This window comes from Gossypium arboreum, chromosome 2, assembly GCF_025698485.1.
Source record: "Gossypium arboreum isolate Shixiya-1 chromosome 2, ASM2569848v2, whole genome shotgun sequence".
Classification (NCBI taxonomy): Eukaryota; Viridiplantae; Streptophyta; class Magnoliopsida; order Malvales; family Malvaceae; genus Gossypium; species Gossypium arboreum.
Genome location: NC_069071.1, coordinates 113,367,149 through 113,383,072, shown reverse-complemented (window position 1 = coordinate 113,383,072; position 15,924 = coordinate 113,367,149). Strand labels below are relative to the sequence as shown.

Genomic DNA, 15,924 nt, shown 5'->3' with positions numbered 1-15,924 from the left:
ATCATTCGAATTAAATTATAGCTGATGTGGAGTTTCACCCATATATATGCCTTGTGATAAATTTGTCAAAGTGGTTGATGTAATATACATTGTTTTATTCAGAAAAAGAAAAAAAAAGTAAAATCCAAAAAACTGGCAAAGCACCGAATACTATCAAATCATGGATAACGAAATTCTTCCTTTGAATATTATTATTGTTTTTTTGATAAACAAGCTGTTTTCATATTCTTTTCCTCATCAATATGTAAAGCAACCACTCAAGTAGAACTAAAACCACAAATAGATGTTAAACTCTATGTGATAGCACGATCGTCAAAAGTATTTATCGTTTTGATATAGTTTAAGTTTAAATAGTATTAATTACATTTGTTGTTCGAGTTTTATCTTATTATTTTAATGAAAAGAATAATTTTACAAATAAGATTTAAATATGCCAATAAATATTAAATATAATAATAAGACATACTACATTCATGAAAAAATTATAAATTTAAACTTTAAAGGCGACATCATTAAGAAAAACAATCACAAATTTTAAATATGAATCTTAAACCAACTATGTATTCAAGGTAGGCATTTAATCTTATTTTTGTAAAGAATGAATTATACCCATTTTTTAAAGAATGGACTGGAGACATGATTTTGTGTTTTATAAAATTATTTAGTAAATGGACCCACTTGTTTAAAGAAAAATACATGAGGGACCACTGAAAGATTACTTTATTGACTCTTTTGATTAATATTTGGCAGGGTGAGGTCCATAACTTTGAAAATTATTACACTATTTCAATGTTTGCATGTCAGATATACATTATAATACTCTACTTTTTTTGTAATTATATAAGCATTCTTCTTCTTCTTCTTCTTTTATGGACAATCTAAGTCAAGATATAGTCAGTAAATTTTATCCAAAAGATAAACAGCATTATTGGACTTTTATATATAGTTTAAATATACTCCTATAGCTAATTATATTGAAAATTAGTGAATAAATAAGAATGGAAATACAAAAATAGTATAACAATAAGTAATCAATAAAGGCTGAATTTTTTTTTTCGGAAGAAAGGAATACCATAAAGCGAAAATATTAACTAGTTAAAATCTAACTCGACATCGATACAATTCGATTAACAAACAATAAGCCTTTCGCCGTAATTAGGGGATTGTTGAATACCTGTAAACTTGAACTTCTGGTTGCAGTATACTTAGTCATTTGATCGGTAACCCCATTATAATTCACCGGTATATGGTAAATTCTTACTTTTCACCTCCTTCTCTTAAGCAACAAATGTAACTTGACTAAATTGCTATTATCTCCCCCACCAGCCAAAAGCAAGTCCACTAGTAATACATTATCATATTCGACCTCTACCTGTCTAAATCCCTTTTCTCAAGCTATGAGAAATTCTTTCAAAATCTCTCTTGACTCTACTTTAAAAATAGTATCCTTACTAAATATCATCGAGTATTTATATAGCCAATTTACCTCTGAGTCTCTAAGCGCACCTCCAATAAATGTAGTAAGAATTTATTTTATAGTTAAGACTTAATTAATAAATAAAATTTAGGGTAATTAGTGTATCTTCATCTAACTTAGGGAACAAGTAATAATTTTCAATCTCTACTTAATAATTTGTATTTTGTTTAGACAAAAAATATTGTCATATGTTTTTGCCTTTGGAACTGCCCAATCATAATTCATAAGGCATAAATTGATTAAAATAAGATTTTATATGGGTGTCATGTTAAATATAAACTTTTTAGTAATAGTTGGTGAAAATGATTCGCCATGGTGAAATGTGGGATAAGACTAGCATCATAATTTATCTATCAATCTGGAGACCCTTGTAGACAGTGGCCGAGCATAGTTGAAACTTAGGTTCTATGATTTCAAAATGGTAAAATTTTAATTTAAGTCTTGTATAATTTATAAAATTTTAAATTAGTATATTTTGGTCCTTAAAAATGATAAAAATTTGATTTAATATTTTTAAAATTATAAAGATATAGACTATTAAAATAATAAAATTATATGTTTACTATCGTAAAAATATACATTTTAATTCTGACTCCACCACTATTTATAGATATGGTAACCTATAAATAATCAAAATTATCTTGTTTATTCATTTGCTTTTTGTTGGGGAGAAATATCAATGGCCCTACTAAGAGGTCTAAAGGTCAGTTTAAGGCCCACAAAATAAAGCCCACTAAAGTCTACTATTATCCCATAATATGGTGAACCAAATGGCTCAACCAAACACCCCATGTCGTGTGAGCATGCCCCCAACCTTAGCAGGTTTGGATTGCACCCCCTTACGTGCGAGTTAGAGTTTTAAGCTTACTTACGTGCGAGTTAGAGTTTCAAGCTTAGTCATTTAATAATTTTCAATTACGTTCTTATATATGTACATATCTCACACTTGGTATTTAACCAATGTGGGATTTAAAATTTTCTTTTCCTCAACAAATATTTACAAATGGCTTACTTTGAGCATCAATTTCTCATTTATCACTCATTAATTTATTTTGAGCATATGGTATACCGTTATAAAGGTCTCATATCTAAATTTCAGAATTTAGATATAATATGTCGATTCAGTCTTAGCTCGATTGGCATGCACAGGAGGACATGAGTTCAAGTGCATTGAAACACATTATCCTCCTATTTATGGGTTGGGTGTGGCTATGAGTAGTTCTAGGCATTGTGTCAAAAAGAAAAAATATTATCATTCTCAAGTGGCTTACTTTGAGCATCGATTTAATTGTTTTTCAGATTCGATGTTTTAAATAAATATAAATATTTATTTAATTTGTTTTGTTTAGATCGGTGTTTTACATAAATATAAATATTTGTTTATATTATTTGTTTAGATATTGTATTTAATATAAATATTTATATTTATATTTGTTCGTTAACGTGTTTTGTCCAACAGTTGTAAGAAAGTAAAGTGCTTAATGGTTGTGAATCGAAACTTAAAATGCTAAGTATTATGATGAATTGTGAATAAAGTGAATATGTGAAATAAAACTATAGTAAATGTATTTATGTGATTCAAAGTAAATAAGTTATATGATACAAAGTGATATATGCGTGACATATCAAGTATGTTATATGAAAGTGATATGTGAATAAATGCCTTAATGAACTCAGAGAAAATACGATATATGAGAATAAAATGATTTCAAAGTTGAGAGGGGTTGGGGATTTGGATGGGAATCGGGTTGGTGATACAGGGATTCGAAAAGGATTAGGAGAGTAGTATTGGGTTATGTGATATGTTTACTAGAGTTCTCGTTTTTTTTTTTGAATTATTGTTATCAAAATTCTATTTTAGGCCAGGAGTTTGTGTTTAGCCTAAATCCCTACAATGTATTGAAATTATTAACTCCTCTACGATTCACTAAGGACTGCAAAACATATATGTAAAAGTAAAAATAATGTTTTAATTATATATAGGTTCCAATAATACATTCGATTAAATGTTAAAAGAAATATGTGAATTAAGTGTTTATGTTATGTTTGTGACATAGGAAAAACATTTTGATATATGAATATGAAAGTTGATTAGTGATTATATGTGTTAAAGTAAAACTATTAGTTATAAATTTAATTTAGTTATAAATGGTAAGATTGAATTCAGTTGAGTACTTACTAAGCTATTCACGTAGTCTAACACGTTTATTTTAAATGCATAGGAAAAAGTAGATAAAAGATACGAGAATTACATTTTCATAAGGATCATATCAACTCTCAAAGTTTCAAGTTCTTTTTGGTGTATATATAAATTTTAGAATTTAGATATAACATGCCAATTCAGTCTTAGCTCGATTGGCATGCGCATTGTTGCCAATGTAGGATGACGTGAATTCAGTCTTATCCTCCTATTTATCGGTTGAGATGGAACTATGGGTAGTTCTAGACATTATGTCAAAAAGAACAAATATGATCAGAATCTATAATGAGATTGTTAAAAAAAGAATTTATAGATAATATGTAGCATAAATGAATAACACAATGATCGTAAAATGAAATAAGTGGAAATGAATTATGACAAGTTTTAATATTTATTTTTTTAATAATTCTATTATAGATTTCTGATTATGTCTGTCTTTTTGACACAATGGTTAAAACTATCCAGAGTCTCTCTCCCAACCTATAATTAGGAGGATAATGAGTTTCAGAGCACTCAAACCCATATCCTCCTGCATTGGCAACAATACCCATACCAATTGAGTTAAGACTCAATCGACAAATTTTAATGTTTATTTAGTACAATAACATAAATACAACTAATAGCTAGGAAACCAAGTTGTGCAACCGTATAAAAAAAATTTTACATTAATGGTCTACTTTGTGCATCAAACCTTCATCCATTATTCGAGCAATCTAGGATAAACCTCTACATTTACGAAGTTAGGTCCTTCACCTGGACCGGAAAGTACAAATAGCCCAGCATAGCTTCAACAAGGATGCCTCTATCTTTGTCTCTGTATCGACCTCCACCCCGACCCTGACCTCAACCTCTACCTTGATCCTTGCCATTTTGCTAAGTTTTTATGACAAACTCAAAGACAAAAGATGTCGACTTCTACTTAATTCTCTGTTAAAATTAACATTATAATTTTTGTTATCTGGTGATTTTAAATTTAAGGTTATCAACCATTTCAACATTAAATTATATTGTTACCATATAATTTTAAGTTATACATCTTCAACTCAATATTAACTCGTGTTAAGGTGTTATAATAATATCATTATAATTACAGTAATTTCGAGGGACATGGACAACATAGCCACGTTACCATGCAAAATTGGTATCAAAATATTTCTTTAACAAAATGTGTCATCAAAAATTAAAGTTTCCAGCACACCTAGAATAAATATTAATAATTAATAATTAAAAAAATTAAATAATATAGAATTTCTTATTAACTTAGTGAAAACAGCCAGCAATAAGTGGGTTTCTTATGGTCCATTCAAATTAATAATAAAGGTTGGTTACGCATGAAAATCGTAAAAATTTTCTTAATAAATTCGAATCTTTGCTGAGAAAAAAAGAACAGAAAATCGTAGAAAATTTCTCCACTCTGTTTTCCCCCAACAAAAAAGAAAAGAAAACCGTTGATCTTTTGGCATTGAAAGATCAAAACATGAAGAACCGAACCATACCAGCTTTTATTCATGTTTTACTTATCTTTTCGGCCCTGTTTCACTCCCATTCCACCTCAGTTTCAGCTCAAGAAGTTGGTAATGTCAAAACCAAACAACATTTTTTGTTTTGTTTTTTTTATTTGCATGCATTGTACATTTTGATGTATATATATATATATATATATATGGATATGAATTGAATGCACAGAGGATGAAAAAGAATTTAGTTACTCGGAGGAAAGTGGGAAAGGACCCAGTCAATGGGGAAATATTAAGAAAGAATGGTCTGATTGCAAAACTGGAAAAATTCAATCACCAATTGATATTCTGAGTCGTAAGGCGAAGGTAATAAAGAATCCTGGAAGGCTAGAGATGTTATATAAGCCCACAGAATTGATTGTTAAGAACCGAGGCCACGATATTTCGGTAAGAAATCGAAAGTTATTATATACATTATATGGATTGTAAAACAGATATAAAATACATTAAATATATTTTTTTTTGATAGTTGCAAATTCATTGGCTGAAGAGTGCGGGTTCTATCAAAATCAATGGCACAGAATACTTTCTTCAACAGGCTCATTGGCACTCTCCTTCTGAACATGCCATTGATGGCAGAAGGTCCCTTTTCTCTCTTCTCATTTAAACAAACACTTAAAATGTTTATATATCAGTCTACTGAGGTTAATTTAGTTGGTACAGTTATTATTGTAGCATTGAAAGTTTAAATTCGATTGAGGAAAGATTATGTCATTATACCAAACTCACCATGTTGACGTATTTATGGTTTTGGACAATAATTAGATACGCTTTGGAGGTACATTTGATGCACCAAGCCAAGGACCCTAAAGTGAAGCACAATCTAGCTGTTGTTGGACTACTTTACAAGTATGGTAAACCCGATGCTTTCCTCTCGAAGGTAAACAAAAACACATCAATTTCCAAAATAATTAGACAAACATGAGATTATTATGATGCCTTCCAAATTCAAATCAATTTGTGGAGCTAGTGTACGTTTCCATCGTTTCGTACTTGAAAGACTTCGTCAAATCAATCATTACGCACGGAAATTTTGCTTGATTAACAACATCCTACCTCGCCAAATACTACATGGCTACTGACACATGACCTACGCATGGCCTTTTACAGCCCACACTTGTCCCAGGGGACTTGGGAGACCTAAAAAGCAAATCCTCATTCTCAACATAAAAGAAAACTAGGAGAAAAGGATAGCTCTTCTCCGCTACTCCAAAAACTCTTCCAACCCTATCCACCTATGCCGCTTTTGGTCTTCGAGTGAACCACCATCAACTATCAAACATGTATTTCCCCATCAATAGGTTTTATCATTAATTGCTTATGAAAATTTTGCCTTGTCAATATTGAGGATGACCTCACCGGCATCCTACCTCACAAACTGCTACATTGTGCTCCACACTTGTCCGACGAGACTTAAGAGCTAAATAAATTACCCCTTTTAACCCAAACGAGGTCTCATCCTTAACCCAAAAGAAAACTAGGAGAAAGGATAGCTCTTCTCGGCTACTCCAGAAACTCCCCAAATTCTTACCCATCTTTCGTTTTTCGAGTGAACTGTTATAAACCGTCAAACCTGTATTTTGTCATCAACAGTTTTTATCATTAAGTTTGCTTATGATTTTCTTTTACAGCTCTTAGGCAACATTAGTGCCACGAATGGTCAAATCCATGAAAAGCCATTGGGGTTTGTTGATCCAACCCATATTGATATAAGGATGGGTGGCAAGGCGTATTACAGATACATTGGTTCTTTGACTGTCCCTCCTTGCACTGAAGGTGTCATTTGGTCAGTCCAGAAGCAGGTATAATATCTAATAGACCCTTAAGGAAAGCCCAAATTACATTACAAGTTACTTTACTATAAACTTAGAAGTAAACTAGTCCCTCTAATATTAAAAAAAAAAAAGAGTACTTCACTCCTTGTATGTTTAATTATGCAGCAAACAGGTAAATTTGTAAACGGCAACTAAAAAATTTAGTAATTTTGGGTTTTTTCTTTCCTCGCGTTTCTTAAACACGACAAATTAACATTTTTTCAAGTTTAAAGTAATTATTAAGTAAACATACGAAAAATAATTTACTCATTTGATTGTTTTAATCTATATTACGTAGGTAAAACAAGTTTCAAAGGAGCAAGTTCATGCAATCCGTGAACTTGTGCATGATGTAAGTAAAGATGCTTATTAATTTGATATTCTAACATCAATTAAGCTTAAGAATGGTCGACATTCTCGAAAGGATTAATACTTGTTTTGGATTTTACTATAATGAAATTCTTCTCATGTTGTCATTTTCTATTATTTTTCTGCTCATGTTAGCTCCTTCATCATCTCTGTTTAAAAAAATTCTCATGTGTTTGCCCGTTAACTTGTAGTGAAATTCTCACTTTAATCTTTCACCTATTCACATTGAAATCGTTTTTAATAAAAATGGTAAAAAAGTTAAAGTGAGAATTTCATTATGGGCAAAAATAGGCATTAAACCTTCTTGAAATGAGCAATTTCTAAGCAATTTCTAAGCAAATCTAACATTTATTTTTGTTGTTGTAATCCATTTTCTTTTCAGAAAGCAGAAGAAAATGCAAGACCAGTGCAGCCACTAAATCAAAGAGAAGTAGAACTTTACAGTCCCATATGAAATCTAGAAGCTTATACTGAAATTTCCCCTTAAATTCTTTTATTTTTTTAATCATTTATGTTATATTAATGTCCATACATTTGTATATCCTATATTACTTATATATATTTTTTGATAATATAGAAAATAATACAGTTAAGTCCGTTTGAACCTGCAGTTTCGTTACTATACAATAATAACAATACTAACTAAAATTAAAATTCAATCAATCTATTTATATCACTTTTAATACCTTAATTTAATTATTTTTCTATATAATGTAATATTCAAAATCTTCTCATCTTAAGCTACTTTTTAACAAAAAGAATTTGCTTAATGCTAAGAGTTAATAGCAATTAAGTTTTAGGATGCTTAAAATAAAATTTTATGAGTTTTGATTAGGTAAAATTAAAAATTGGGTATTAATTTATTCCATTAATTTTTTCTCCTAAGAAAATAAAATAAATTTAAGTTTTTTAAAATAATGAATTGGGTAAATTACATCAAAATGATCACTCAATTATCAATTTTATTTTTTTGTCCATTTCCATTAAATGCCATTAATTGAAACATGACGTGATAGTTCCAAAATTTTTGTAATAACACTTTTAACCCTCAATGTTCCCACATTATGCCAACTTGGTATTGGTTCTGAAAATTTTAACACTTAGTGTTTACACGTTGTGTAATTTGATCTCGATTCTTAAAAATTGTAACAAAGACATTTGTATATCCTATCCTAATTTTATATATATATTGATGCAATGCTTAATTCTACTCATAAACCCCCTTCAACCTTTAAATCAGAGGAAAACACACACTTAAGCGACCTCAAATCCACATTCTTCTAATTGTTTCAATAACAATGGTGCCAACTAAGTTAAGACTTTATTCCATTATTTTTTTTTCTCTCATAAAAAACCAATTAAATAAAAAGTTTTTTAAATAATGAATTAGGGTAAACTGCATCAATAGTCACCTAATTGAATGGGTTGAGTTGACTATGGATTAGGTCAATCTCGGCTTCATTAGTTCTGATTCTAAAATTTTCAAACAATTCCTAGTTAGGATGATTTAGAATTCGGGTTATCATTAGTTCAAGTCATTTCAAGTTCATGTTATTCTGGGTTCGGTTCATTCAAGTTGTCAGTTGAGTTTTTTGAGTTGGGTCATTTAGAATTCAAGTGATTTTGGGTTCAAGTCTTTTCTTTTTTTAAGAAAATATTTCCATTAATAGGAGCCATGAACAATAAGAATACAAAGACATGACACATAATGCAAATGATAAATATGAAATTACAAAATTGATGCACAAATGCCACATCCATTGAATAATCCCAAAAGAGGAGAAAGACAAGTTGGTAGTAATCGCAACACTGCAAGAATTTAGAGATGCATCATCTAGATCAAACTGATGAAAATTGCATCCTGACCTCACCATTATTAGACCAACTTAGCTATAAACTCTGATCACCAAAGAAACCACTGCCAAGAGTTTTAAGAGACCTACTGCATCATTGTGCTCTATCATGCTAAAACCTTCAGAGAACGGTTCTTAATAGGTCTGGTGGCACCCTTATCTTGACAAATCTCATATATATCCTAGAACATGACTAAAAATTTAAAACTTAAATTAAAAACACCACTATCTTCAGAAAAAAAGAATGGACAAAACAAAAACCACGAAAATGTAAACAAAAACCTATGATAAAGTATATTGAAAAAACAAAAGAAAATGAGAGAATATTTTTAACGAAGCCCGTGTACATTTATTTTATAAATCATATATTTCTCACTTTTCAACATGGAATAACAGCAAGCATAATGGTGTCAAGTTGTAATATAGTAGTATTTTTTCAATGAAATACTCTTGTAAGCATTCCAAGGATTGTCTCCACAAGGATTGATAGATAACTATGAACTAGTTGTACAACTTACTAGCTAGCTAATTAATAACTTGATTTGAGGACTGTTAATGCAATTACTAATTGAGCTTGATTTGAGGATTGTTAATGCAATTACTAATTAAGCTAACATACATGCTTAGATTGTCTTGATTTTCATTCGTAAATGGAAATCTCCTCTCGGTCTCAATCACACTTAATAATTACCAGTTAAGATTTCCTCTTACGTACTCTCAACTAGTTAATAGTTCACTTTTCGGTCCCACTATTTGACATGATCGTATTAAAGTTTTACACGATAGACTCTCTGCTTGATCTCATCTACCTATTTTTGCAACTAGAGCCACCAATTCTAGCTTACTAAGCATATTAAAACAATCAAACAACCATCAAACATGCATCTCAACTACAATTAACAACTACCATCCCTATCAACCATCAAAGATTTCCATCACATCATGATATTCAAAGCACATGCAACCATTCTAAACATTAAAAGAATGGAAAGAATCAAAGAAAAGAGTTTAGAATTGCTCAGTCATAAAGAAGAATCCACAATTAGAGCTGGAAATGGAAACCTCAACAAACTTCAAGAATTGTTCTATTCTTTCTAATTCTCAAAAGTCTTTAAAAGTTTCTCCCTTTTTCTCCAGAAGTCCTTTAATTCTAATACAAACCATATATCTATAGTAGAAGGCTAAAAAAATATTAAATGGCCATTTTTCCCTATTAAACATCGCGACCCCCATCCCTACAACGTTGTGACATTGTCGAAAGACTCCTCATTTGCTAATGTTTGGTATCGACTTCGTGACTTCATGGAGCATACATTGCGGCCCAAAGTTGAGACTTCAATGCTTTCCATGTCGCGACTTAACTCTCTGTCCATGTCTCCTTCAAGCTATGGCCAATCAACATCACACCTTCGATCAACTCATGTCGTGACGTCAGGCTTGAGAATCAACTCCTCATTTTTGACAATCTTTCAAGTTGCGACCTCATCTCGATCAATGTCGTGACATTCAATCTGAGCATCTCCTAGCATTCCAAAATAGTAACTTAAGTTGCAACATTGACCAATGTCATGTCGAGACATTGTCTTGTTTCACCAAAATCTCTCAAGCCTTACTTGTCATGATCCTCCTAGCTCTCCTACATAACCAATTTAAGCACGAAAAAAATACCATTTTCTACATAAAACTAGAATAGTACTAAAAACACTAAAAACGACATAAAAATGCAACTAATGCTAAATGCAACGTCTCTAATTACTAACAACTAAAAGACACAATTTCATTAAAGAAACAAGCTAAAGTACGCATTAAAATGGCCTAATTGCATATGTAAAATTATTGCACATCATTGAGCAACTAAATTTTTTTTCTATGAAAATATGGAGCAAATTTTGATATCTATTCAAGTCAATTTTAAGTTCGAGTTGTTTCTAGTTTGAATTGAGCAAATCCGGATAGTTGACTTTTAAATCTAAGTTTTATATTTATATTAAAATTTACAGGTCTATTATATTGTATTTACTCATGTCCCATTGTGGTAAATTAAAATAGAAACTCTATCATGCCACTAGTTCACTACCATAACTTAATTGAATTTCAAGCTGATATTGTTTATACATCCTATTTTAATTCTGCCGATTAAATAGAATCAAATACAATTTAAAGTGAAATCAAATTTTGATCTAACAAAAAATTTGAAAAGTGGAAACATAAATAGAATAAGATGAAAAAGATAAAAAAACAATGAAAGAAGGTGAATAGAAAAACTTATTAGACACCTGAATCGACATAAAGATTTAAAATTCAATCTCTATGTATATAATTGCTTGCTTGTACTAAAATAAAATTGAATAAAATAAAAACAAAATCAAACAACCTCGTACCTTATTTAAAGTTTTCTCTATTAATAGTAAGTGGAAACTTTTCTATTTAGGTCCTTCTAAAATTTAAAAATTTTAAAATAATAAAGGTAAAATTGTACTTTGACCCTTCTAAAAATAATAAAATTTGATTTAATCCTTTAAAAATTATAAAAATATAAATATTAAAATAATAAAATTACATTTCTATCTTTGGCCATGGTAACAACCATGTATATCTTTTTGGCAAATGTTTTTCTTACGTTCATTAAGGTCCACTCAAATCAATAACAATAATTGGTTACCATGAAACTCCAAGGAAAATTCACCTGTTATTTTCCCAAGAAAACTATAAATATCCTCCATAATCATTCCCCACAAACCATCTCACCTAACATTTTCAGAGAATCGATGGGTTTTTTAGGCTTAAAAAGATCAAGCATGAAGGGCCAAAAGCAACCCATTTTCATTCCACTTTTTCTCATATTTTCAGTTCTGTTTCTCTGCTTCTCTGCTTCTGTTGCCCACAACGATGAAGAAGTAGGTAATGTCAAAAACATAGTACATTTATCTTCTTCTTCTTTTCTTTTTTCTGGATTGCATACATTGTATATATATATATATGAGAATGAAATGAATTGCAGAGGATGAGAGGGAATTCGATTACAAGGAGAATAGTTCGAAAGGGCCACTTCATTGGGGAGATCTTAAGACAGAATGGGCCGCTTGCAAAAATGGTGCTATGCAGTCCCCAATCGATTTAACAAATGATAGAGTGAAAATAATAACGAAATCTGTAAAGCTAGAGAAGAATTACAAGCCTGCAGAATCAATTATCAAAAACAGAGGCCATGATATTTCGGTAACAAATTCAACAATCCAACACACACACACACACACGATAAACTATATATATCATTGTTTCCATGTTTCTAGAAATGGCCAAATTCTGGTTTTAGTCCCTACTATATTCGTTTTAAGGATTTAGTCTCTATATTTCCTATGTCATTTATAATGTGAAATTAGGTGAAAGTATCATGAAAGCCTTTGTATAAGGAGTTAGATTGCATTTTACCTCTTTTACTCAAAAAAAAAAAATTGAGACCTATGTATATTAGATCGAAGAGCAAACTGGTTTTTTATGTTAAACATTCATCCAGTCCTGTTGTTAAAAATTGGTCTAGTTGACAGAATAACTTAATAGTTGCACGTAATGTGCAATGTAAAACTCATTCTAACATATAGAGATCAATTTTTAGTAGTAAAAATGAATGATCAATTTACTTTTTGATTTAATTTGTCAATATTTTGGGGCATCCATTGATACTTTTACCTGTGAAATTATACATATCAAAATATTATTTTCTACCAATTTATCATTTTAAATAAAATTTAATTAATTATTTGATTTGAACTAAAGCATAACATTAATTATAATAGAGAATTAATATAACTCGTGAAATATTTTTTTTTTCAATTTTGTTCTTTGAATTTGTAGCTTCAATGGCCGGATCATAAAGCGGGTTCAATTATAATCGATGGAATTGAATATGTTCTCCTACAAGTTCATTGGCACTCACCTTCTGAACATACCATTAATGGCAAAAGGTCACTTCCCTTAATTGGCAACTTTCCCATACTTTGTTTATGATTTTTTTTCCATATTAATCTTTAAATTTGATAAAAAAAATTTCAATTTTGATCCTTATGATGATGTAACATTTTAAGATTGTGCTATATCATCACTTAAATCGTTTTAGAAAAAATATATTTTTTTATATGATAATGTGGCACAATTTTCGTATAACTCACAAGGTTCGTATTGTTCATATATATGTATAATTAGGTATGCCTTGGAGGCACATATGGTGCATAAAGCCGCGGACCCTAATGTGAAGAGCAGTTTAGCTGTTTCTGCACTACTTTACGAAGATGGTTTACCTAATGATTTCCTACAAAAGGTGAAAAAAAAAAAATTCCATGATGATTATGAAGAATTAGTAGATCATGGAAATATGATTTTATCATTAATTTGATTACGAAAAATTTTGCAGCTCATAAGCAACATTACAGATATGATTGATGTGGTCCAACAAAGATCAATGGGGGTGACTGATCCAAACCTTATAGAAATTGATGACGTGGAGTATTATAGATACATTGGTTCTTTGACTGTCCCTCCTTGCACTGAAAATGTCATTTGGATTATTAACAAGAAGGTAAAAGCTTTTTTTCGAGAGTTAGATTGGATTAGTTGATCAAATCAGTTGGATTGAAAATATGTTAATATATTAGTTTTAAATAAGATAAAATATCAACTAATTTGTGAACAATACAATCGATTAAATTGATAGTTGAATTAGACAAACCAGTCAAATCAATCAGATTAAAAATCGATGATCTAATTAATTCGACTATTGAGTAAAAGTACTATAGATATAGAGGCAAATTGGACCCCTAGGGTTTAGCGTATTAATTAAGGGTGTACAATCTTAATAAATAATGACTTGTCATGTTTTAAAACGTTTTTTAGGTCATGTTTGGTTTTCTTTTTTAATTTGTTGTCTGAAAATGCGATCCTATAATACCAGATAGCAACTGTTTCGAAGGAACAAGTACATGCAATCCGAGAGGCTGTTCATGATGTAAGTATGCATGAATTTAACTTAAACCATGATGAACATTATTTGAAATTTGAAATTCCCAAAGCAATTCTAACTAATTTTATTTTTATTTTCAGTATGCAGAACAAAATGCAAGACCAGTGCAGGCAAACAATGAACGAGAGATGGAACTTCATGGTCCCAACAGCTGAAAATCTAAAACGTTGTATTTACTACACCATTTTACGTTTCGTATATGCTATATAAATGTTGGTATATTTGAGTTTTAAATTCTAATTAAATAATTTTTTATAATATTTATTTCTATCTATAATCTCCGCAAATCATAAATCGAAGGAAAATATGTGATTCAAACATGCTCAAATTTTTTATAACAATAACAATGTTACCAATTAATTGTTAAAAAAAAAACAATGTTACCAATTAAGTTAAGGTTTAATTAGCTTATTTATAGTACTTTTAATTGTGACAATTATAGTGAGTACTTTAAAATAAAAATAATGAGAATTAGATTGAATAAATCTAAGCCTTACAGCAGAACACCCAATCTTTTTCTTTTCTTCTTTTCTTTTCACCCTATAGTACAAGTTTTAGCAGTGACAAAGCTTCTTTTGCTTGTAATTTTTATCCTATTTAAAGAAATTTTTCATGTAAAATATGTGTGTTCGATCTTTTTTACTTTTTATGTTCGTTGTTTATACGGGTTGATCCCCAACATACATAAATATACAAATAGATTGATTTTTTTTTATCTTCCATATCTATTTTATAGTCTACAAAAACCCATTTATTTCAAGTTCATAATTACCTCTTGCTATAATATTACAACTCAACTTTTACCTTTCCACTACAATTTCATCCCATCTTCCCAAAGCTAAATTCGTTATCACTCCCTCATAAATCTAAGCCATTAGGTCATCACTCCATGTGAAAATAGAGTAAGGGTCACCCTCAAATAAAGTTGTCTTTCTCTCCCATTATTTTTCGGCATTATATATATAAATACATACCGTTTTGGTACCACTATTATGTGCATATTGTTAAATATTTAAAACTTAGGGAACAATAGCCTATCCTTCATTGAAAGTGTCCCAACAACATTGTGTAATACAAACATTTATTTTGTAACAACCACACCATAATATATGAGATTATTTTTGTACACTAGGCCTCATAATCCACCTTCATCATCCTCTTCAAGCACAATAGCCCTTCCCAATTTAAGGTCACCTTTATACCATATCCTTCCCATTTGCTTCAAGTAATTAAAAAAAGACTCAAAAGGGGTACTATACCAAGGTGTCAAATGTCCCTAAAGGCTACTTTAAAGCTTTTAGGGTTATATGGGTCATATTCCGTGGGTGATTATCGGTGACTTCAATGTAATTTTGTCTTCTAATGAAAAAATAAGGGGCCTCTCACTGGGGAAGAGATGTCCTCATTTTGGTGATTTCATGGACTTGTCTAAGTTGCATGACCTGAGATTTAAAGGTCCTCCTTTTACTTGGCACCAGGGCAGTCTCTTTGAAAGGTTGGACCGTGCCTTGGAAAATGAAGCTTGGTTTAAAAACTTCCCAAGTAGCTTGATTACTCATTTGCCAAAGATTAAGTCTGACCATAGACCCTTTCTCTTAAATCTAAAACCAGAGTTCACCTTGCCTAGAGGAAGACCGTTTCGATTTCTTGCGGGGTGGACTGAACATCCAGCTTTTG

The 15,924-nt window shown here is 30.4% G+C and overlaps 2 protein-coding genes across 2 annotated transcripts; both read left to right on the top strand.

The window, feature by feature from the left end:
- Positions 1-5,066: 5,066 nt before the first annotated feature.
- On the top strand, positions 5,067-7,981 carry LOC108466301 (alpha carbonic anhydrase 7-like). Its single transcript, XM_017766633.2, has 7 exons — positions 5,067-5,251; positions 5,364-5,581; positions 5,664-5,776; positions 5,960-6,074; positions 6,826-6,996; positions 7,307-7,360; positions 7,760-7,981. The coding sequence occupies exons 1-7, from the start codon at positions 5,155-5,157 to the stop codon at positions 7,829-7,831; spliced, it is 840 nt and encodes a 279-aa protein (XP_017622122.1). The 5' UTR covers positions 5,067-5,154; the 3' UTR covers positions 7,832-7,981.
- A 3,953-nt stretch (positions 7,982-11,934) lies between these two features.
- Positions 11,935-14,505, top strand: LOC108466845 (alpha carbonic anhydrase 7-like). The gene is made up of 7 exons (XM_017767207.2): positions 11,935-12,131; positions 12,232-12,449; positions 13,086-13,195; positions 13,434-13,548; positions 13,642-13,806; positions 14,179-14,232; positions 14,328-14,505. The coding sequence occupies exons 1-7, from the start codon at positions 11,999-12,001 to the stop codon at positions 14,400-14,402; spliced, it is 870 nt and encodes a 289-aa protein (XP_017622696.1). The 5' UTR covers positions 11,935-11,998; the 3' UTR covers positions 14,403-14,505.
- The last annotated feature ends 1,419 nt before the right edge of the window (positions 14,506-15,924 follow it).